Below are 23,554 nucleotides of genomic sequence, written 5' to 3' on the forward strand. Positions count from 1 at the left end.
AGAGTTAATATGTGATCAGAGAAAAAACTCAGTAAACAGATATCTTAATTTCTCAGTGTTTCAATATAAGACAATTCTGATGGGTTTATCACGGATACTTACGTGCAGATCAATCTTCCCTCATAGTCACTGACGTCCAGGGGAGCCATCTTGACGATAAAGCTCTGTTTTTTACCGCCGGCTATTGTACCAAACTCTGGTTCAATGCTGAATGGTATATAGCTGGCGTCTGGTACCTCCATCCTGGACTCTGGGCGGTCACCCTCAGACACAAAGGTCACGGCCCGCTGTGGGGGTGGGGGCATGTTCTCCATGACAACCTGCCAGCTGTAGTCCATCTTGATGTTGCCCTTGTTGCTAATGGAGAATCTAATGAACGAAAACATTAATATTCATAAATCACTTAATGTTAATAATCATCAGTTCACTACACATTCATGTACATGAAATCACAAAAATATGATGGCAGACTTACTCGTAAACTCTGCTTTGGAACATAAGGGTGTCCTTGAAGTGAATTGACTCAATCTTGCACTCGTATTTACAGAAGTCTGCTGCTGCTGACACCAGGAGCTCCACATTTCGGCTCGAGTCTGCCTGCTCAGTGTGAGTAGGCTCGGTCTCTGTTTCAATCACCTTTTTCTTGGCTGGGCGACTGCTCAACGGTGCCTTGGCCCCTCTGCAACAAAACAGGAAAAGATAGAATAGTGTCTTTCCAACTAATTATCAGTGTAATATTACCGTTTATAAATCTTAAAAGACAAAGCTTAAAATTTATGCCATTCTGAACCTACCCTTCACTTGAGGGCTGTGGAGAGGTGGGGATATCTATCCACTTGACCGTGCGGATCCTGTCGTCCCAGTCAGATACCTTATCCAGAGGCTTGTCAAACGTGATCTTGGTGACCTTACAGTTGATTGGGTTCTCCTTCAAGGTTTTGGGCTGGTCAGATTTGAAGGTGACGGTCATGTCTTTAGCATTGTTAGGGTGGAGGTGACCAACTTGTGGGGAGAACTTGAGCTGTGGGTGGTCGGGCCATGCAAACCTCAGGCAGTCTGTCTTTGAGTGGTTTCTCATGGAGAAGGACAGAGTTCTGGGTTCATTGATGAAGCAGTCTCCAAATCTGATCAAGTTTGGCTTGGCAGCTAAAAAGAGAGTTTATAAGGTACTTAGTGCTGTGTAGTGAAAACACTTACATTATGATTGTTCCACTTTTAAAACTAAATGTAGTAAGTAAAAGCTGAACTAAAGTAATGTTTAGGGCAGCAAACCTGCTACATCATCTTCAGCCATATTGCCCTCCTCAAAGTCCAGTTCGGTGCCATTGTCCACACTGTGGATATTGTCGAGGGTGATGTCATCCTGGTAACCCTCACCCACCACCTGGATGACAGAGTCCTCGTACTGGTTGTCCACCACCATCAGGTGAATGTGGGCCTGTGACCTCTGAACTGCTGTAGGTTTATAGGTCACAGTGAAGGACGCCGTCTCTCCTACCCCAACGATTACTGAGGCAGTGTGTGGGCGTTTGGTGTCTGAAAAAAAATCCATATAGGTAATAGCATTAACAAATATCTGACACATTATCAACAATGCAAAGTGATTGCTAAATATATGTGCATTAGCTTTGTCGTCTCTGTCGGATTAGCATAGACTTATTTGCTAAAACCTTTCAGAAAGACATTTTACAAACTTGTAAATACCGGTAGTACTAGGATACTAGTATATACCTTCATAATCATCATCCATCACAGCATTGGTGCCCTCGACCGGTTTGAGCTGGAACACACCGTCCTGGTCAATAAGATCAATGTCCACCTTACTGGGGAGTGTTCCATCGTTGACCAGCACCAGAGGCATGGTCTCAGAGTGGTTGACCAGATTCTTCTTGAAGAGCATCAGAGCCTGGCCCCGCTTGTTACGCACCGTTGGCTTCTGAATGTTGATTCTGGGAAGGTTTCCATCCCCAGACACCTCAAATGTCAGGTTCTTTCCTCTGGCTTGGTTTGTGGCCACACCCTCTATTGCAGCCTCAAAGATGGCATTGAAAGTCTGAAAAAAAAAACAGGCCAAAGATTGTAAATCAGAAACTTTCAAGCAAATTCATTTTTCAACTAAGACACAACACACTCCTCAGCTGAAATTTAAATGTAAATATAACTTAGCATATTTCTACACTCTTTAATGTAAATTTTTATCTAACATTCCAATGTAGTATGAGTAGTGAGGCATACCTGCATCGAGGTTGGAGTGAAGGTGACCGTGGCGTAGACATGGCTGTGGTTCATGATCTGAGCCCGAACAGGTTCCACCTCAAAGATGTCCTGTAGTTGTCTGGTTCCCTTTGTCTGTACAGCCTTCACTGAGAACAGAATGTCACAAGGCACCTTGTTGGTGTTACTGATCTTGAAACGAGCCTTGGCTTTACGTCCGATAATAACATTGTTAAAAATAAACTTCTTATCATCCTCGCCATACACTCCACCATCCATTGTGGTATTCTCAGCATTCTGCAAAAACAAATGATTTTAATGTATTGTAATGCATTGTTAGAGGTAGGCTGCTCTCCTGATTTGGCTGTTACTAATGACAATACCATACCTGACTGTGATGTTGCCACAGGGCCAGATTCTTGACGATCCTGTGCTCCTCAAAGATGGACCCGATATCATCCACATTGATGGAGGGAGTGCAGGTCTCGGCAATGATTCTGTAGGAGATTCCGTGAGGGTAGTGATCTGATGGGTCCCTGTCTGTGATATCTATGGACAGCTCCTGTACACGAGGAATCAAGATCTCAGTAAACAGGCATTGAAGAAAGTCAATATTAAATGTTTAAGCATTTAAAACCAAAGATCTTTACCTCATCAAATCTGCCCTGCATCTCGGCAGCACACTCAACCAGAATCTGCTGGCTGTGGTCAGGGTAGATAATTCCGTACGCTGGGGACAAGGTGAAGATCTTGAACTGAAGTCTAGACTGACCACCAACACCTTCTTGTCTAAAAAAAAAATTCTTTGGATTAGTTTCTACTTAGAACTATAAATGAAGTACCAATCAAGATAAAAACCAAGATTGATCTGAAAGATTTTGCAGAGCAAGCAAAATTAAAATCAGTTCAAATAGTTCTATGTAAATCATTAATTTAATATTCCCATAATACACAGAACATGTTATAGTCTATGCTAGTATTCTTTTAAAGAGCTTAAATAAGTGCAAAGTAACGAACGTCTGCAGCCTACACTTGCCCACAAGGCTGATACCTGAACAGGCCAGTGCGTCTGTTAGTTTGGTTGGAGGGTTGTAGACTTCGGGAGGCTGTGCGATCTAGTAAACCTGCCTTGCTATAGCTGTTAAACTCACTACTTCATAAAGCCAAGAAACTCACAATTAGACACACACCAAGCAAGCTACTGAACCAAGCTTTTGTAGGTAGGGAATGGTAGCATCATTTTTACATATAATTCAAGAACGTACAAAAGCTTGGTCTGTTTAAAGAGGTGGAACATAAGAATTAGGAAATAGCAAATTGTATTAGCAGTGAAAGCAACAGATTATGATTTTTTGATATGTTCAAGTGTTGTGACATATTAGAGAGAAAAACATTTGAAATCTAAGATTTTCCAAATATTAAGTACTGTTAAACAATTAATCTACAAGTATTATTAGGTCTACATCTAAGTGTGAAATATCTATTTCTATCAAAGTCATAAAAACTATAAGCAACTATCGGCTATGCATCTAATAACCACATCACCAGATAAATCCTTACCTGACTGAATCTGTCTTCTTAGGCTTGGCAACTGAACGGCCTGAGCTCGAGCCGTCTCGAGATCGACTTCTCTTGTTGTCTTTCACAGGTCTTTATAAAAAAAAGTACAACATTTCACATAAACATTACTTAATTACTTAATAAGACACAATGTAATAAAGCTTAAGATTCAAAACATTAATTTGTGGTGGTTTTTCTGGGCACTATGTGGATACTTACGGGCGATTGCCGCGACCTTGACCTTGCTGATTGTCCTTGTCCTTCTGCATCAGAGTGATGGTGTATTTGAACTCATACTTCCCGTGGTTGTAGATAGTGAACTGTTTCTGCTTCTTATTGTTCACTAGGAGAGCTCCAAAGTTGATATCACTGACAGGTGAGATTGAGTACCTGAAAAGAAAAATGAACCATAGTACAGTCAGAAGTTTTAATTTCCTAACAACATTTAACCTACCATCATCATATAATTTGATATTATCATTAAATGAATGAAAATGTAAACATAAGAAATAAAAAGGCAGTAGTTGGGGTATTTAAGATTTTTCAACAAAATTCCAGAATTTCTTACTTGGCAAATTCAGCCTCAGCTGAGACTTTGATTGGAATGTTGGCGATGACTTCACCTCCGTCACCCAGTCTGGGCTCAATCACCTGACATTTCAGGATGGGCTGTTCCTTGATGTGAACCTCCTTATTGGACTTGAACGACACAGTAACGGGCTGAGGGCGGTCATTCATGTTCAGAGTCATTTTGCTGGGATTCACAGTGAACAAGTCCCAAGGATTAGGATTCTTGGGATCACAGTTGTCAAAAACAAAGCTGCAAATATTCAGTGGATGTTATTCATCAACTATCTTGTTGACGAGTAGATATGTGCATACATGTTGTGATTTGAAGATGTACTTACAGATCAATTTATCAAAGGAAACCAGATTTACTTACTTGTATTGAATCTCAAATTTGCCTTTATTTTTCAGGTGGCAGGTTAGCTTTTCTTCCTGTCCAACTTTGACTGTTCCGAAATCCAGTCCTCCATCATTTCCTGAGAACCAAGGGTAGAAATGAATCATAACGTTTCTCTGAGAAAAAAGAGTGTTTTTTTTAAATAGATTTTTGTCTCTGAACTAGGTATGTATTTCTGGACCTACCCTTCTGGAAGCTGACATCCAGTGCTACATCATAAGCCTCGGCCATAACCTGAATGGCTTCATTAGTGAACAAACCAGTAATCTCTTGAAGATCAGACACCTAGAACGTCAAAGTAAAAAATCTTTATAAACAAGAACTTGAGAAAATTACAAAGAATTTAAGTGAAAGGGAGCATGAACTGTAGACTGAAGCACTGACCTCGAGCCTGATCATCTTTTTGATGGTGGAGACCGGTTTCATGGCTCTGAAGTAAGCGTGGAGGGGAACTTCAGAGAGTGGCTCCACCACACCATTGTCCTCGGCCAGGGTGAAGTCATCACCCAGGTTCTCCCACCCAGTGATTTTCCACTTCACTGGGAGCTGGGTGTTGTTCCTCATGTAAATTGTCTTAGTGTCTTTTCTGAGTAAATATAAAGGAACTTACATCGATTGTTGAATGGGAGACAGAGACAGGTGATGACCATGTCGTTATATGAAAATGCTCCTCACTTTGAGCAATAAACTCGACTAAAGTTAATTATTATTTATTAATTATTAATTAATGCTTACCTGTGCAACAAGACACTGTCAAAATGGAATACTTTTTTGTCCAGCTCTAGAGCAGGCAGGAAGGCATCACAGCAGACCTTGAAAACAACAGGCTCAGGGTTTTCTCGGATACAGCACACAATTTTATCCTCGTAATGTCCTTCATGGCGAGGGTATGCCCAGATGGTAAGAGGCTGTGACTCGCCCGGCTTAAGAACCATGCTGGGTGGATCCAAGATAAAGGTCTCTCCTTTACTGTCCTCTAAATAACAGAAGCTGATGTCTGCCTCCAGCGGGGATGTGTTACACATGGTGATCTTCTCCATGGTCTCAGGGAAACGCCCACTCTTCATACTGAAATATCATAAATCATTTAATCTTAACAATACATGTATATAAATTATCATTTATACCTCATACCACTCAGTATTTTGGAATCCGTGGGCTGAAGAAACCATTAAAAATCTTACTCTGCTCTTGATTTTCCTGGGGACAGTGGGCCAAATTCGAATGTCTCAGTAGCCAGGATGTATTTCTTGTGCACAATTTCATCAGACTTTTTGTTCTTTTTACGGTTAGGAAACACAATCCTGAAAAATAACAGAATTCCATGTTAAGCTAATTCACACAACAGGACAAGATTGACTGATAGTTACAGCTAGCGGTATGGACTCTGTACCTGGGCTCACGGCTGATGGAGGGGAATGCACACACCCCTCTACAGTACAGCTGGTAGCGGCGACGAGTCCCCACGATCTCAAAGTTCAGAGTTTGGTCAAACTGACCAAGTTCCTCCGACTGGAAACGCAGGCGGATCACCACCTCTCCATTGGATGGGATTATCCAGCGGAAGATGGACAGCCTACAATAAGACAAAATGCCAGTTAGTGAATGCTCACAGTTAATCTGGTCCAGTCTTTCAATCCTATTATATCCATTTATACATATACTCTGACACCAAATTGAATTATGCATGCACTGATCTAGAAGTTTAAAATAACTGTTCATTTTAACCTCATTTTTCAAGTTTTTACATTTAATTTTCCAATAAAAAATAAGTTAAAAAAAACTTTAATTTGTTCAAAAAGTTGGTTATTGAGAGTTTCAAATGATTAACTGAAAATCAAATTGTACAGAATTAAAGAAAAAAAAACCCAGAAGAGAAATAATATCAAAAAATGAAAACTTTGATTAGTAATATAGTTAGATAATATAAGCATTACAAGGTGAGGAGCCACAAACAACATACTAAATACCCAACACCAACAGTATCATACACAACAAGAACTAGGCTCTAATCGGACTCTGTTGCAATGTCTATGTGTATCATGTGAACATTTATCCTTACGTATTATTCACTTTTCATATTCAAGATTTTTTATACTTACTTTGGTCATTTCTGCCTCAAGGAGAAATTTTGAACCCACATACTTTACAAGTTGAATCTGATTCTTTTTTTTTTAACTATAAGCAAGAGTATATAAATGTGATTGTGTGTGGTGTTTGCATGGATTATCTCCCCTTACACACTGTGAAGATGGCGCTCTGTGCTAGGGCATTTTCTTACCTGGGTGTTTTGGCCTCACCGAGAGCCATGCCTTCCCCGGTAGAGCTGTAAGGAGACACAGTATTCAGCATGCACACAATCAGGCAGTTAATTAGTCAGGGAGGGAATTGAAATTGGTTAAAGGCTAATATTAAGGAGTCTAGTGTTGGAGGAAAATTCTATGTATCCCCTGATATGGGTCTGACACACGCTTTATTTCTATGTCACCTAGTTTAATCATATCAAACTACAGTAATATAAACTTCCACCTCACTAAAGCCAAGTCAAAGGTAGAATGCTACAGCATGCAATTAAGCTTATTGGGAACTAATTAGAGGGCAAAATGATGAGAAATTTCATTGTATATATTCATGTTGAATATAAGCTAGATATATAATGTGGTTTGATGAAATCATATAATGTTTGTTTGATACGTTTACTTTATTATTGTAAAGTATGGTCCTAGTATTGTCCTTTTTCAGCTAAAGCTAGTGTTACAAAGTTAGGTCATGCACAAATACTCATAATACAACAAACTCATCATTGTGTTAATATAGAGGTTATAATCATTTTATCATAAATCTACATCACTTTCCCGACACTAAACCAGGGTCCCACATAAGTAGAGGTGAGGGATTAGCATTAATCTTCCCTGGGAGCAAACCATTGTGAATATCAGCAAGCTGTCACATCAGGTCTTACCTGAGGGCATCGATGTCCGACACTGGGGTGGTGGCTCCCGGTGGTGGAGAAACCACCTGCATTGAGTTGCGGCGGGAAGAAGTTTTGGCGGTTCCTGTACCGGTCCGTTTTTCAGCACTCTTCTTTCGCTCGCCTTTCTTGTCCTCCTTCTCCTTTTTGTCTTCCTTGGACGCCTTCCCAGCCTTGCCTTTGGTGGGGGTGGTGTGTTCTGTCTTGTCAGGGGTCACTGATTTCTCCTCCTCTGGCTCCAGTTCCTTGGGGTCTGGAGCACCAATGTTTCTGTAACGAAATGGGTCCAGAAAATCAATGAAGTTAAACCATGAAGTTTCAAAAAAGAATTTTCAAACAACCTTTTGCATTGTGGTACTGCATGTATACAGCATTCTACGAACTCAAAACTAGTTGCTATTTTCACTATTACATGTATTACAAAGCACTTACGGATCATCTGGAGATGATGCCACAAATATGTATCGCCCTCCGAACTCACTGACAGGGGGTGCTCTTCTCTTCACTGGGAAAGGAACCACAGCAAAGGTGGCGGGTGGTGGAATTGGTGGTCCCTTGGGGCCAAGACCTAGCCCATCCAATACCTGCAAAAAACAAGAAAAGCTTAGTCAAGAGTACTGTGTAAGTGATGAAAGTGACTATCCTCCTTTTCACTTGTTTTCTTTGAGTCAGTACCTCTTCCATTGAGGGCAGTCTGTTTGTCTGCAGCACTTTGTCGTAGGCTGGAACTGTCTTGTCTGAGCAGTCTACCACAATATTGGGGACTCCAACACCATCGTCTTCTTTCTCCTTGGTGGTCTCTGCATCAAACATCACCTCCCCGTCTGTTCCATCTCCCTCGCCTTGCTGGGCCGCCTTCTCTGCAGCCTACAACATTAAACCCCATGTTAGCCAATACATGTACTTTTAAATCTCAAAATAACCTTTCAGTAAAACTTGACAATTCTAAACGTAATGGTAATCAGGCCTCTGCATCAACTGACCTCTTTGGCGGCTTTCTCTGCATTTTCTTTCTCAATCTGTTTTTGTCTTTCTTTCTCCTTTTCTTTTTCATGTTTATCACCTAAAAAATAAAATCAAGGTAAGAAAATAATTCTCATGCTTAAAAGGTGAAGACTCCTTATGGATGCAGTGATATGCAACAAGAGGGAATACTAACCTTTCCCTCCTTTGCCCTTTTTGCCAGAGGGTGGGTGGTGAGCAGCATCATCTTCTGATTTCTCGGAGGGTGTGGGGGGTCTCTTTAGACTCAGGGTGGTTCTATCCCAGAAGTCAATCATCTCCAGGATGTCTTTTTGGGCATGTTCAAATGTACGGAATCTATTAACAAGAAAATAAATGTGAATAAAACCTGGGTATAGGGGTAGGTGCAGAAAGTTTAATTATGATAAGGCAATAACTATTGAATCCTGTGTGCGTACCTCTGCATTAGCAAGATGTCAGATTCCTTGGGAGGGGGAGGCAGCTCCTCTTGTGGAGGATCAGTTGGTTCCTTGCCCTTATCTTTCCCCTTTTCATCCTTCTTTCCATCTTTACCCTTCTTTGCTTTCCTACAATAAAAAAAATCATTATTATATACTGGTACAGTGTATTCACAATAGTAAAAATGTAATCTCTTGAACGAACAAGTCAGTGTAAACATAAGGTTATTAAATGAGGCCTAGTGAAAGCATCACCAGATTATAGTGATGTTGATTCAGACATACTTGTCATCTACAGCTGTGTCACTCTTCTCTGTCTGGTGAGACTCTGGCCTCTCATTGGCCCCGGTCTTACTGCTGTGGTCACCATCAGCCTTTGCTCCCGCCCTCGATGCCTGGATACGAGAGTCCATTGCACTCTGGGGTTTCCCAGTGGCTGCAGCTTTCTTTCCATCCTTGGCTGGTTCTTCTTTCTTCTCAGCTGTCTTTTTCTTTCCTTTCTTCAAAGCCCTAGATAATCAGGTATAAAAGTTTTAATTTACCGTAACTGATCTATATTTATTTACTTTAGAAAGAAATAGCTGAAGACTATAATTGCAAGTAACTATAAACAAAAAATCCAGTATGAGTTAGTGTTTACAATCTTTACCAGAAGCCCAACAACAAGATCATGTTATAAGTATAACCACTGCAGATTTACATCACTAAAACTTCTCTGATCTTACCAAGCTCAGCAACATACAAACAAAAGTTCAAATATCGCTTCAGGTTGAGAAAAAAAAACATTGAGAAACATTCTTGACTGAGAGAACACGGACACGACAAGCCGGACGGTACAGGGTTAGCAGTCACGGATCAGTTGGTTAGTGACAGGCGGGTCTTACTGTTGGTCGTTAGTGTGTGCTACATGATGCCCTCCTCCCTTGTGGTGTCTACCACAGAATATCAACACATTTAATCCACTAAAGCTTACTGCTACTCTCTTCTACTCACTAATTAACTAACTGTGCAATTAATAAACTGTCCCAAAATCCTCCAAAATATTGTTAAAACTTTTCCCAAGTAAAATATCCATGTTAGATATTGTTCAATTGACAAAAGATAATCTAACTACTGAATGTACAATTTGTTTAATCCTCTTTTTTTTATTCAATGACAATTTGACTCTAGTCTTTAGAAGGGAACTCACTTTTCTTCTTCCTGTTTTTGTCTCTCAATTTCTTCAAGTTCTCTTTGTTTTCTCTCCCTCTCCATTTTTTCCTCCATCTCCCTGTAATGAAAAGATTAAAATTAAATGAATCATTGATTTGAAACCCTAAACTTTTTCAATATTCTGACATTCTTGCTTTAAACCGCTTTATGAATGGTCACTCTATCTATAAATGTACTGACTTTCTGATTCGCTCCTTCTTGATTTCCAGTCTCTTTTTATCCACTTCAGCTTTCTCTTTCTCTGACAGTGCGTCGTATTCATCCTCTGACATTTCCTCTAATCTTTGTCTATCTTTTTCTTCCTTCAGTTTCTCTTGACGCTCTGAAAACAAAATACCATATCCAAATAATCTAAATTTTTCTTAATGCCTAAACACAACGTTTAACTGCTGGACAAGTCATGTCAGGCTAACTGACCTCTCTCCTCCTCAGCCTTCTTCTCCTGCTCCTTGAGGACATTGTAGTCCAGTTTCATGGTCACGAAGTAGATGAAGCGCCGGTTGTTGAGGGCCCGCAGTATTGCATGGGCTGTGATGTACAGATTCTGGGCAAACAGGTTCTCCAGCCCGTCAAACACAACTCCACGGTGACAGTCGTTCAACTGAAGGAAAATATGAACATTCTTTTTAAAGAAATCGAGTCCCAAGTTGTTAGAAAAAAGGTAATAATTGCAAATAAATTATTTGAAATATCACAAAATCAACAATCAGACTTTCTTGGATTATTATCCACTGGGGTCTTCATCTCAAATTATTTATTTATTTTTTACTATCTCACCATTTCAATTTTATTTTCTGTAGATCAATTTTCATCGATTTTTGAAAATATTGTACAGGTTCATATGGGATTTACTGCTGGGTGAGAACATTTACTGCTGGGGTGTGGACAGTGACTGTGTGACTGAGGACAGTGACTGACTAAGGATTTACTGCTGACTGAGGACAGTGACTGACTAAGGATTTACTGCTGACTGAGGACAGTGACTGACTGGGGATTTACTGCTGACTGAGGACAGTGACTGACTGAGGATTTACTGCTGACTGAGGACAGTGACTGACTGGGGATTTACTGCTGACTGAGGACAGTGCCTGACTGGGGATTTACTGCTGACTGAGGACAGTGATTGACTGGGGATTTACTGCAGACTGAGGACAGTGATTGACTGAGGATTTACTGCTGACTGAGGACAATGATTAACTGGGGATTTACTGCTGACTGAGGACAATGATTGACTGGGGATTTACTGCAGACTGAGGACAGTGACTGACTGGGGATATACTGCAGACTGAGGACAGTGATTGACTGAGGATTTACTGCTGACTGAGGACAATGATTGACTGGGGATTTACTGCTGACTGAGGACAGTGATTGATTGGGGATTTACTGCAGACTGAGGACAGTAACTGACTGGGGATTTATTGCTGACTGAGGACAGTGACTGACTGATTGAGGGCAGGCTCACCTGGAGTCTCTCGGAGATGATTTCCACAATGAGGTCCTCAGGGAGGACACAGCTCATCAGCCCCTCCTCCCCCGCTACGCTGGCACTAACGCTGAGGCGACGTGCAATGGGGGCCGCCAAAGGAGGTGGACTGCTGGGGACCTGGAGAGGGGGAAATAAAATCAATGAATTGTACAGAAATAGCTAAAATATTGGTAACTTAAACATGGACATTTAACCTTGACATTGAATTTTTGCTATGTTATATTATTTTCAAACACCAAAGAATCTGTGCATGATCAGGTTATTATGACAGAAAACAGTGACAACCATGTACTCATTAATGTGAATTCATTAATACATTTATCCGTGATTTTCAGTCATGTAGAGAATAAATTTGGAATAACCATTAGATTACTAGTGCTACAAAATATCAACTAAGACAAAATAACGAACTCACACCCCCCTGTAATGAATAAAAAATAATATAGTTGGTCAAAATAAACCTCAAACAAATAAAATTCTATTTTGAATGCAAACCAGAAGTTGAATATTCTACATGAAAAAATACTAACAATAGCTGGTTTGGTTCATGTGTTAGTAAGTGAATGTATAGGGCACTATTACATTATTTCGAATAAACTTTTCTCACAATCATTCTATTATTGTGAAGAAATTTTTTTTTAATAAATTACTGATTTCCTCTTTTCCTCTGATTTATATTACTAATTTAGTAATAATTAAGTGAAAAATGATATATGTATATCATGTATTAATTAGTTTTACAACAAGTCAATCAAGATACAGGAAAATGGGCTCACAGATTAATTGCAATCAAAGCAATTTGAGAGAAATTAAAAAACAATCCCAAAATATACAAAATAAAACATTACTATACAACTAAAAAAAAAGAAGTGTATAAATCAAAATATTGAACTCATTAACATAAAATGACTATTAGGGGGATAGCTCAGGAGTATGGGTGCAAAAATCACGAACACAACACAAGGGGTGTCACAACAGAGGCACCTTCTCAGCATGGGCTCCTTTGGTGGGTGGGGGGTGACCGGCCCCGCCCTTGTCTGGGGGGTGTCCGTGACCCGGTACAGCCTGTAATGTGGTCAAGGTCTTACTACTGGTTTGCTGGAGATTAGTAAGAATTGTTAGTAGTGGGTTACACCTTGGACGAACCACATAATAAATAATGAATCTTGGACAAAGAGGAAAAAAAGAGAAATTTGAAAGAGTGATAAATAAAAATGATATAAAAGTGCTCTGTTAAATGACTAAATGATATGATATTGGATATTAGGTTGGTACATATATGTATATTTATGTAATAATAGATGATGTTGATGAACTGACAGATGATGAAATAGACTCTGAGAACATAACTGTTTGGCGTGGTCCAGTGGGTGAATTGATATGATAGAACTGAAAAAAAAATGGATTATTCCCTTCACATTTCTAGTCTTATAGAGCAACCCCAGTAAATAAAGACCTGTCTCCCTGAGTAGCTGCTTGCATTGTCTGTATGTTTGTGTCAACTACCACCGTGACTGACACCGATATAAATTCAGTCAGCTCTGACGCTGAACTAGTCTTACCACATAGGTAGTTGTATACAGGTACTGAGCTCGACTATGCATCTGAAAGCAGCACATTTGTCTTACAACTTGAACTATCAAAACATACCTCAATTGTATACTGACTCTTTATAAAGAGATGTTCAATAGTAATGATGATGAATGTTAATGCATTAGACACATGCAAATATAAATTTTTTAATAACAAGTAATTAGGAATAAAGTAAGTAAAGAGAGACTGTGTGAAACTAGAATAGTCTTAACTAGAGTCAAAAACACAGACAACAATACATGTATTAACAAGATAACAGTAACATTTACATCATATCAAGTATCAAAATTCATCAGCATGCATCATCATTGAAGAATTACTGTGCAGATGGATAAAAATGGACTTCCATCATATAACAACAGACACCCACCTGGCTTCCCGTGGCGCCATCTATGGAGGAGGTGTTGACGCCCGTCTTTCCTGCTGCCATACTGCCATGGTGCTTGTCCTTGAGTCCTTTGACATCTGAAACAGTGCTAGTCTTACGATTGGAGATGATGGATTGGGTCTGGGGGACAGCGGTGGGGCCAGCTGTGAATAGAGTGAGGGGTGATGGTCAGTGAGAGGTTAGTCCACACCTTGATGTGCAATAGTTCACAGATCTGTCAACCACTTTATTCATGTGGCATTTAATAAATGAAGATTTACTGCCAATTCAATATCAAAATACATGTACTACAAGCACTTATTGTTTGAGAAAAATAATGACTTAAATCAGATTCATTTATTCTGTCTGGTTTCATTATTTCAAGTCATATTCCATAATTTAAACCAGGTATTAGATATTTCCCAATACCCTATTCATTGTTGAAAAGTTTATCACAAAATATAGTTGAGAGAGTTGGTTGACAAAAGATCTGAAAACTTTGAAATGAAGTCCATTACCAGCGCTAGCATGCAGACATCAAATATACAGGGTATGACTTGTGGTACTTGTACTTGTTTACCAAATGCTGACTTTCTACACACATAGCAAATCTGGGTGATCAAGATTTCACATGAAGTGATTGTTAAAGCATGCATGGATGAGTGAATTGTCGTTTTTAAACAATTCTAGATGCGTATCAGAATTGATGACTAAAATCAAACCGCTAGTACACGTTTATATTAGTCTCTGGTGCTATCGTGCAGTATTTGTGAAGCAATTTCAGGGGCATATAGGGGCATAGGGTAGAGCAGTAATAATTTCTTGGATATCATTCACTTAATACAAAAATATACTGTAAACATATGATGTTTAGAGGAAATTGATTATTCAACAAGTTTTATAATTATGAATACCATTTTTATCTTCAATTTACACAACATAATTGTTCAATGATAGAGAATTGATTATTGATGCTTGTCTTTCTAAAATATTTATATTAGGAGGTTTTACTCACTGATATGTTTTATTTTAAGGTTCAAGTGAGTCATGAATTGTGTTTGGATCGAGGTCTGACTTACTGGTAGTCTTTTGTGACTTGTGCATGGGCTGTTTTTGACTTACTTATGACTTGTGTATGGGTTGTATTTGTCTTACTTACTAGTATGACTTGTGCATGGACTGTTTTTGACTTACTTATGACTTGTGTATGGGTTGTATTTGTCTTACTTACTAGTATGACTTGTGTATGGGCAGTTTTTGTTTTACTTATGACTTGTGTATGGGCTGTTTTTGACTTACTTGTGTATGGGCTGTTTTTGACTTACTTGTGACTTGTGTATGGGCTGTTTTTGACTTACTTGTGACTTGTGTATGAGCCGTTAGCTGCTCCACACTGAGGCCCCCAGGTTTCTTTTCAGCCTCCTCTCCTTCCATCAGTTTAAGCTCCTCTGCCCTCTTCCTAGCTGCCTCCTGACACATTTCTCTTGCCCTCAGCCCAGAGGTGGTGTTCCCACTAGAAATAGCATCCAGTATCATCTGATCAACTGTCAAAATGGCTGCCTCATACTTCTTGGCCAGAGCAATGGCAGTGGCTGTCTTTCCTAGAAGCACAGAAAAACATTACGAGTGCAATGAGTGCAAAATCAGTTCAAATCTAAAGAGTGTTCTGATTTAACTCCAAGGTGTTCTTCATTACCTGACATAGGTGCACCATGGACAATAATGGCCAGCCCACGTCTGTTCCTGGCAGCTTTACCCTCAGGTGTAAGGTCAATGCCAAGATGTCTGGCGATGGCAGCAGACACTGGTGTTATCTCAAGTTCGCCCACTCCAATACTGCTTGTAGTATCGTCTCCTATAACAGGTCATAAAACATACAATAAATAATGCTCTGAAAAAATATTAAATGGAGTCAAATTCCAGTCACTGACAAGGGGCATTTCCAGAGGACAGCCTTACCATCTTCCATCTCCTCCTTCTTCAGGCGACCCTCTAGGTCGAGCGGCTCAGCGGTCCCTGCCTTGGATCCTGGGCGGGAGTCAATGGTCCCTGGGGGCAGGTCAGTGCGGACAGAGTCATCCTCCTTGCCCTCATCACTCTCGCCCTCCCCGTTCTGGTCCTCGAGCTCTCTCTTGGCGGCCAGGGCTGCCTCCTCCGCCTCCTTACGTGTCCTCTCTGACTCCTCCAACTTCTTCATTTGTTCTGGAAGAGGAGTTTGATTATTGTTTCATTCATTTTATGTCCATATATATTATTTGTATTCACATAGCATAGACTGATTTAGAAATAGATACTGGGCTTTAAACATACCTTCATAATATTCCATCAATTCTGGGGGTAATTTTTCTCCAGTGCCTCTTGGAGGCAACAAAATTGTGTTGTATTCATCATATCCTTTCATGATTCTCAAAATCTGAAAAAAAATTATGTCACTTTATATGAATACTGATGAATACATATTTATAATGAAAGCCATGGCTGGCCTTTGATGTTCTTTAGCTTGTTTGTAAAACTTTAAACGCCCCATACCTTTTCTTCCTCTAGGTACGAAGAGTCAAACTCCAGATTGTAGAATTCTATCGGGAAGCTGCTGGGATTCTTCACAATAATCTCCTGTTCATCTCCACTGCTGTGAGGTAAAATTGGACCGAATTCGACAAGATTGCGATCAAACTCCAGCCTGGGTTCCAGGCCCTGCCCACGACACAACAGCAGGATTCTCTGGCTGCTCTGGTAGATCCGGATCGGAATCCTCTGCTCATAAAATTTCTGTGGGGAGACGTAATAGTAATTAGACAGAATACATCACCACTTTACTGTGAGATTTTGTTAAACTATAGAAAATGAAAGTGAAAGCTACCTCCTCTGTGGGCATAAACTTGACTTGGACATTGATTCTCTGTCCGGGCATTAAGACTCCAGTGGGAGGCATGATCTCAAAATGACGGGGCTTGCTCTTATCTTTGTCCTTCTGTTTTCTCCGAAGGTGCATCGGGACATGTTTCTCAGCCTGCAAAATGAAACAAATTGTACTGCTAATCAGAAAACCTGAGACTCAGTTTATCTTAACATTATAAAATATACATGTACTTACATACAATACATTATCTGAATATTATACAATATGATCATCTTATCAACTGTTTTAAAATACTTGTTTTTAGTCTCACCTTTCTGAGTTCTTTCTCGGTGGGGAGGGAATTCCACTCACACTTGACCTGCTGTTGATTGAACAGCTGAACAGTGATTACTTTACACTCCCCACACTTGACATCAGCGAAGTCCAGAGTGTCATCTGAGATCTCCATGTCGGGCATCGTCACGTTGGCCTTCAGTCTCACCTGAATCACTGGACCATTCAGGATCTAGTAAACAAAACAGGAAATGCAGATCAATAAGTGAAATCCATTGTGTAAAATACCAGGTAATAATAAAACATACCAGTAGTGGAAATATTGAATGTTATACAGATTGACATAATTTACACGAATCTTCAAACTTTTTAAAAAGATACATTTAATCAAATTTGAAAACTACTTACATTTATTGGAACCACAGTTTCAATAGGTCCTAATGGCAGATTAGCTCCTCTGGGATCAAAACTGACAACAAAGTCCACAGTTTCATGATCTGGAGCTCCAGGCAAATTACGCACACGATCAAGTTCCACATGGAATCCATAGCGATGGACGTCATCACGCTCCACTTGGAATGATACAGGAAACACGCCAGTGTTGGTTGCCCTGACGATGTGTGTACACACTGTTCCCAAGACACGATGGCCAAAGTCCAGCTGATACTCTGGAAGTCTGGGTCTGAAAGACCAATAAAATGATGTTGTTGTACATGTAGTGAATTCCTTCATCATTTACTGAAGTAAAACTCTTTTTCATCCTTTAAATACTAAATTCAGCAATAAAAAACTAAAATCCTGGGATGAATCTAGTAAAAAAAAGAAATTCAAAAAAAAAATTTAAGAACAAAATGATGAAAATGATTTTCAATTATAAGGTAATGCAAAAATCCAAATACCAAATAAAAGAAATCAACAACAAAATCAAAATAAAATGTCTAATATTAAATCATTTACGGTACTCTTTACTGTGCAAAAACAAGTACAACCATATTCCAGAAAATGTGGATTACAAAATAAAAATACATGCACAATGAAAAAAAAACCCAAAATAATTTGCAACTGATCTAAGTTACTGGACTCACTTCAGGGAACCACAAGATGAAACTGAATCGGATTTCCTAAATATATCAATCATGCTTTAATGATAGAGCAAAGAGACATCTGATTATCATAAAGAAGTGCAAAAATTTTCTCTTGTTATGAATGCACTAGCCAATAAAAGAAAAGAGAACATACTTGACTTTCTTCTTTTTGGGGACCTTTGAGTCACATGTTTCGCGGCTCTCATTACTGTCCGGGGGTGTGACATCGTATAAGTCGGGCCGTGCCAACATCTGGGCCTGATGGTCCAGCGCAAACTGTTTCACGGCCAGTCTCTCTAGCTCCATCTGTATCTCCAGCTCCTGGGGCTGTGTGCTCATCTCCCCCTACAAACACACAACAGAACTCATACAGGATATTGTCAACTCTTCTCTAACTTGTCTGAGAAAGGCTGGACATTTGAAAACTTACTCTAGGTTTTGACAAATCACAGAATAATTCTGGCAAGATTACCGATAGTTTTAAAGTTATGTATTGTACAAATTTTGATATTTCTTATTTTTGCAATTTCAAAGAAATCAACTCAAATAAATAAAACCAACCTAAAAATTTTTCACCTTCAACTGATGCAATTTAGTCTAACTGCCAATATTAGCCAAAATTAGCTGCTATGTGGTATACATGTATATGTACAGGTGTTTTGGTTGAGCTCTCACCTGTACATGGGCACAGCCTGGTCGTTCTGCCACTACCACCACCTTCTTCTCCACCTTGGCCAAATTCTCTCGGGCAGAGGTCTCTAGTTCTATGTAGTTTCCATCCGGATCCACATTTCTGGGCAGATCCAAGGAGATTCTGGGGAACACTCCCGCCCCACAGATCCTGATTTCATCCGGTTCAAAGTGAGCCACCTGTATCTTGAAACTCTTGGAGAAGTCTTCAGGTACCCCTGGTAGGTACTTGACTGTCAGCTTTTGCTGGCTCAGTGGTTCAATGTAGCCCTACAATATGTTAAGTAAAGGATTACACACTATCACATTGCTTACACAAGTGAAATACACGTACTAGTGCATGCTATCACCGTGGGACTTACAGTATGGGGGACCATAATGGGAACACCCGGTTGAGGTTTCTTTGCCTGTGCTGGGTCCATGCCCACTCCTGTGAACTCAAATCCAACTTTTCCCGAATTGACAAGTGTTATCTCAGCAGAGGCAACATGGTCATACATCTTAAAGAAGAAGAACAAATACAATATATGATTACATGTTATGCAATATCATAAACCTTCCACAATCAAATGAATCTACTTAAAATTTTCCTACCTGCATTCCATAATCAATTTCCTTGGTGTCAAACTTGTATTCCACCAAAGATGCCTCTCCTTTCAGAAGAATTTCATAAGTTGGACCACCTTCAACTTCACAAATGGCCTTGGCTTGACCCCATATGTCAGCGTGACCATAAAAGGTCATGGTCACTTGCTCCGTGTCACCAGGCATCAATGTTCCATACAAAGGTAAAATGTCAAAGACCTGAAATAACAACGAGCAAAAATAAGTTGATCAATTCTAGCTGTCAAAAATCAGTCTTCTGTACTTCAGTTGAGCCATACAAAAGCATACCTCCTCAATGCCAATGGGAGATAACTCCTCACGCTCCTGTTCCAGGAGGCGACTGAGGGCGCGGTTACTCTTGAGGGGGTCCTCCTCAGGGATGGCCTCCTTCAGTGACCCAATGCTGATCCTCAAGTCCTCAGCCTGATCCTTCTCCACTCCGTGCTCTGGCATACCCTCCTGTCACACCAAACTTATCAGTTAGTCACTCAGTATCAACAAATATGGTGACATTGATAAAAGAATATATCAGATATTTACAATCTGCTCAATTATTAATAATGAAGGATACAAAATAGGGACTGTCTGACCCTCGTCACCCCTCCTCCCAGTCACCCACCTGTTCCAGCTGTCCTTTCTCTATGTGGTCCTCCTGTGATGGACTGTCTGCTCGAGGACTGCTGTCTATCAGTTTATTGTCCTCCTCCTCCGCCTTCTTTACTACCTCCTCACTGGACTCTGTCTGCTCCAGACCGCCCTCTTCCTCCTCTTCTTCCTCCTCCTGTAAAACACAATATACACATCAGCATTTTCTGAGCACACTTGCAACGAAAGTCAATCTACCTAATTGTGGGTTATTAAGAGCACAATTCTTTCTCTATGTGAAACCAAAATAACATATTCAAAATGTACATGAACACCTAGACTTGATAGTGACATATTTCTAGCTTATAATGATACATAAAAAGTCAATGTATAAACTGCATTCTATTTTTAATCCTCTGAATCACTGAACAGACATGCAACAAATAGAAAACAAAATGTAACATGAAGGATTCCATGCAGATCCAAAGAAAACACAGATTTCAAACTAAGTTTGAATGAATATCCAAAAGTTTAAAGATATAATCTCATGACCAGACTTACCAAAATGAAAGTACACCTAATGATGCGCTCCGACAAACAGTTCTGACAGATGAAAGTAGCTTTTATGAATAAAACAAGCCAGATTTTACATCCAACTTGAAACCCATTTAAAATAAAGTACTAATATTTGAGATATTTATGATCAACTATAATAAGAAATGTGTTATGTTCATATTAAACAAATCCCTTCTAAGTTTATCTCTGTGTATTTGCATATACCTTACCTTACAAACAACAACATTTTAATGTACATACGCCTATTCCACATGTTTTAAACATACCTTAGTCGGCTCCACTTCAGCCTTCTCCTCCTCTTCCAACTTTTCTTCCTCCTCCTCTTCTTCAATCACTACTTCCACTTTCTCTGTCTCTTCCTCCTCTTCCTCTTCCACTTCCTGTTCCTCTAGGACTTCTTCCAGCTGAATGGTGGCTTTCTTTGGTGGAGGGCGGTTGATGACGGTGCACGGCTCATCGCCGATCAGGAACGACCACTTGTACCTGACCTCCATTGGGCTGTTGTTGGTGATGTTTACGTAGCGGGTGACCTCTGTGTCATTCAGGATACAGCCAAAGTCTACCACAGACTTCTCAAAGTCCAGATTGGGGAAGTACACCTCTCCACGGAGAGCGATGTAGTCCTGGTTAATGAATCATACATTACAACACAATGGGTAATGGTGCTTGCAGTTGATAAATCTTTTGAATAGCTTTATATATAGCAGAAAAGAAATATTTAGCTGTTTCTTGTACCATTTTCTATATTTGTGAGAGTTTCGTGAAATGACAGATGGTGAACTTACAATATGGGGGTGTTCTTTGTAGGCAATATGCAGAACTTCATCAATAGTGCGAATGTGAAGATCATCTTTGTACGCTGGGTCAAACTCTACTCTCAAGATGTACTCCTTTCCAATATCCAGATGTATTTCCTAGTGAACAAGACACAGAGTTACTAAAACTATACTATGAAAGTTTTCTCTACAATCAAGACATTTCCCTGCATTCTGAGTGATATATCTCTGTCTGTATTACAAGGTTACACTGACCGTTTCTGAGACCCTGGAGCCATCGTCCAGCACTATCTGGAATGGCTGCTGCAGCTTCAGCCCAGTGGTCAGTGGGAGAGTGGACACATTCATCATCTTCAGGTCTCTGATCATTTTAGTCAACGAGTCCTTTGGATTCTAAAGTACATCAAGCATAATAGCAAAAGGGTCAAGTTTTTATAAAAAAAAAACACTTCTCAACAATTTGCTTTGTTTCGGTTGGACTTGCTTTGTCCCCCCTGGATCTCACCTTATCAAACCTGAAGTAGACAGATTTGGTGGAGAACTCTAGCAGTGGACTGATGAAATCAGCGGAGACGTCCACTCTCATGATCAGCTCCTTCCCTCCCTGTCTCCCAATAATGGCGTGGCAAAGCATGCGCTCCTTCACGTATTGTGGACTTAAAAATTCAATCATTTAACACATTGTAACAGCTGAACTTGTTTACAATTGAACAATTTATTCAGTATATAGTGATTGGGTGGATCTGAAAATATACCTTTCAACAAAGCCTTCAATGAACATTTCAAAACTGGCTCCTGGTGGAAGATCGAATCTGTTTGGATTGAGACTGAATATTGGTTTTGGTGGCTGGGGTGGAGGAGGAACATTCTGTAAAATCAATCAATATTCATAGATGCACCGATTATCAAGGCATTAAATATCTATTAGTGCATTGAAATCTTTGTAATCTAATGATACAGCATCAGTTCATATAATTTACAGAATCTGATGCAGTTTCTCAATTTATTTGCAACTCTAGCTTACCCTGTATTTCATGTCCAGGGGGTTGTAAGCAGCCAGATCTTTCCTGGCTTTACCCACAGGACCAAACCCATCCATGCTCCACACCAACTGCTGGTGTCGTCTCCCTTTGTTTGTTAGCTTGAATGATTTCTTTAGAGGACGGTTGCTACAATTGCCAATATACCGGTAATGTTCCAAGAATTGTTTTATAATAATTTTTCAAATTTTCTTGTTTGATTAAAAATCAAAATCTTATTTATTGAAGGTTATTATTATACTTCATCAGATTTTTCTCTGCAGGGATTACCTAAAATTTGGTCCCAGATTGAGTTGTGGGGTGAGGGGTGGGTCTGAGACGATGGTAGTGCCCTGACCATATCCAGTCAGAGGAATGTAGCGGACCTGACTCTCCTGGAAACTGAGCTGTAGTTTATCCTGGAACCTGACTGCATCGTCCAGGTGAGCAATGACCTTGATGTCCAGTGATCTCTCGGCCGGGATTTCCCCCTCCACAGGATCCACACTGAAGGCTGACCGAGGCCTCACCTACAGAGAGAATCCAGTCACATATCATCAACACAAATAACTGGTGCCAGAACATGTATGTGATAACTTAGACATACCAGTGTGATTACAAATATGTGCATACACAACTCAATCCATAGGTAAAAATTTTTTGAATATAGATGATCATTTGTTTTGTTTTTGATGTTGTACCCACCATGTTGGCTGTGAAGCGAGCTGGTATCAGCGATTCATTTGAGAGGGTGATGACCATGGGAATACTGGTCAGGACTGGCAAGACCCCCCAGTCTAAATCACTGGGGGTTATATGCACGACTGGTCCCTCTCCAATACAGGAAATATGTACACCCTGAAAACATGTAAATAGTTATGAATAAAAGATTTAAACATGTCACTGTGGTAAATGTATCAGTAGACTCAAGAGCAAGCATTGTCAAAAGGGTATAGCATTTGCCTGTGTTTGTCAATATTTGTAAAGGCTGAGGGGATGCATTGAGATACGATGACTTACAAGAGGAGGATCTGGACTGCCAAATATGGAGAAGTAGGCCACGATGTCTTCTTCCTCCAGCATCTGGGCCTCGATCAGGAGAGGAATATCACACAGTGAGTGGGGCTCCACAACCCCCTGTAAACACCAACACATGGACCACTTCACTCAATCTGACTTATCAGGTATTCCCTCAAAATGGCCATTGGGAGGGGTGAAGTACAGTCTTATTTAATCATGAGCCAAAAATTTCAAAACATTTGCTGTGTACTAAAAAGTTTTTTCTTCCTATCATAA

The 23,554-nt window shown here is 40.0% G+C and overlaps 1 protein-coding gene across 2 annotated transcripts in view; it reads right to left on the reverse strand.

Moving 5' to 3' along the window:
- LOC105331817 (hydrocephalus-inducing protein homolog) overlaps positions 1-23,554 on the reverse strand; it is a 35,770-nt gene that overhangs the window by 6,780 nt on the left and 5,436 nt on the right. For both annotated transcript variants that reach the window (XM_066080301.1, XM_066080302.1), the window contains exons 14-70: positions 23,279-23,395; positions 22,964-23,116; positions 22,550-22,788; positions 22,264-22,408; positions 21,995-22,107; positions 21,745-21,895; positions 21,495-21,632; positions 21,249-21,377; positions 20,730-21,086; positions 19,922-20,083; positions 19,591-19,761; positions 19,291-19,500; positions 19,059-19,196; positions 18,682-18,966; positions 18,161-18,351; positions 18,007-18,042; positions 17,330-17,603; positions 16,959-17,153; positions 16,649-16,798; positions 16,318-16,557; positions 16,099-16,201; positions 15,748-15,990; positions 15,485-15,643; positions 15,147-15,389; positions 13,792-13,952; positions 12,813-12,926; positions 11,805-11,945; positions 10,760-10,943; positions 10,523-10,664; positions 10,320-10,400; positions 10,015-10,062; positions 9,416-9,640; positions 9,131-9,259; positions 8,869-9,029; positions 8,693-8,772; positions 8,385-8,576; positions 8,142-8,293; positions 7,701-7,979; positions 7,020-7,064; positions 6,132-6,314; positions 5,923-6,042; positions 5,474-5,806; positions 5,123-5,324; positions 4,924-5,023; positions 4,718-4,817; positions 4,343-4,594; positions 3,994-4,164; positions 3,775-3,864; positions 3,266-3,367; positions 2,865-3,003; positions 2,603-2,776; positions 2,236-2,511; positions 1,732-2,053; positions 1,273-1,536; positions 795-1,146; positions 476-679; positions 103-369 (exon numbers count right to left, since the gene is read on the reverse strand). In XM_066080301.1, the coding sequence (XP_065936373.1) occupies positions 103-369; positions 476-679; positions 795-1,146; positions 1,273-1,536; positions 1,732-2,053; positions 2,236-2,511; positions 2,603-2,776; positions 2,865-3,003; positions 3,266-3,367; positions 3,775-3,864; positions 3,994-4,164; positions 4,343-4,594; positions 4,718-4,817; positions 4,924-5,023; positions 5,123-5,324; positions 5,474-5,806; positions 5,923-6,042; positions 6,132-6,314; positions 7,020-7,064; positions 7,701-7,979; positions 8,142-8,293; positions 8,385-8,576; positions 8,693-8,772; positions 8,869-9,029; positions 9,131-9,259; positions 9,416-9,640; positions 10,015-10,062; positions 10,320-10,400; positions 10,523-10,664; positions 10,760-10,943; positions 11,805-11,945; positions 12,813-12,926; positions 13,792-13,952; positions 15,147-15,389; positions 15,485-15,643; positions 15,748-15,990; positions 16,099-16,201; positions 16,318-16,557; positions 16,649-16,798; positions 16,959-17,153; positions 17,330-17,603; positions 18,007-18,042; positions 18,161-18,351; positions 18,682-18,966; positions 19,059-19,196; positions 19,291-19,500; positions 19,591-19,761; positions 19,922-20,083; positions 20,730-21,086; positions 21,249-21,377; positions 21,495-21,632; positions 21,745-21,895; positions 21,995-22,107; positions 22,264-22,408; positions 22,550-22,788; positions 22,964-23,116; positions 23,279-23,395 (10,127 nt within the window). The remainder of the gene's footprint in view (positions 1-102; positions 370-475; positions 680-794; positions 1,147-1,272; positions 1,537-1,731; positions 2,054-2,235; positions 2,512-2,602; positions 2,777-2,864; positions 3,004-3,265; positions 3,368-3,774; positions 3,865-3,993; positions 4,165-4,342; positions 4,595-4,717; positions 4,818-4,923; positions 5,024-5,122; positions 5,325-5,473; positions 5,807-5,922; positions 6,043-6,131; positions 6,315-7,019; positions 7,065-7,700; positions 7,980-8,141; positions 8,294-8,384; positions 8,577-8,692; positions 8,773-8,868; positions 9,030-9,130; positions 9,260-9,415; positions 9,641-10,014; positions 10,063-10,319; positions 10,401-10,522; positions 10,665-10,759; positions 10,944-11,804; positions 11,946-12,812; positions 12,927-13,791; positions 13,953-15,146; positions 15,390-15,484; positions 15,644-15,747; positions 15,991-16,098; positions 16,202-16,317; positions 16,558-16,648; positions 16,799-16,958; positions 17,154-17,329; positions 17,604-18,006; positions 18,043-18,160; positions 18,352-18,681; positions 18,967-19,058; positions 19,197-19,290; positions 19,501-19,590; positions 19,762-19,921; positions 20,084-20,729; positions 21,087-21,248; positions 21,378-21,494; positions 21,633-21,744; positions 21,896-21,994; positions 22,108-22,263; positions 22,409-22,549; positions 22,789-22,963; positions 23,117-23,278; positions 23,396-23,554) is intronic.

Source organism: Magallana gigas, chromosome 3 (assembly GCF_963853765.1).
Source record: "Magallana gigas chromosome 3, xbMagGiga1.1, whole genome shotgun sequence".
Classification (NCBI taxonomy): Eukaryota; Metazoa; Mollusca; class Bivalvia; order Ostreida; family Ostreidae; genus Magallana; species Magallana gigas.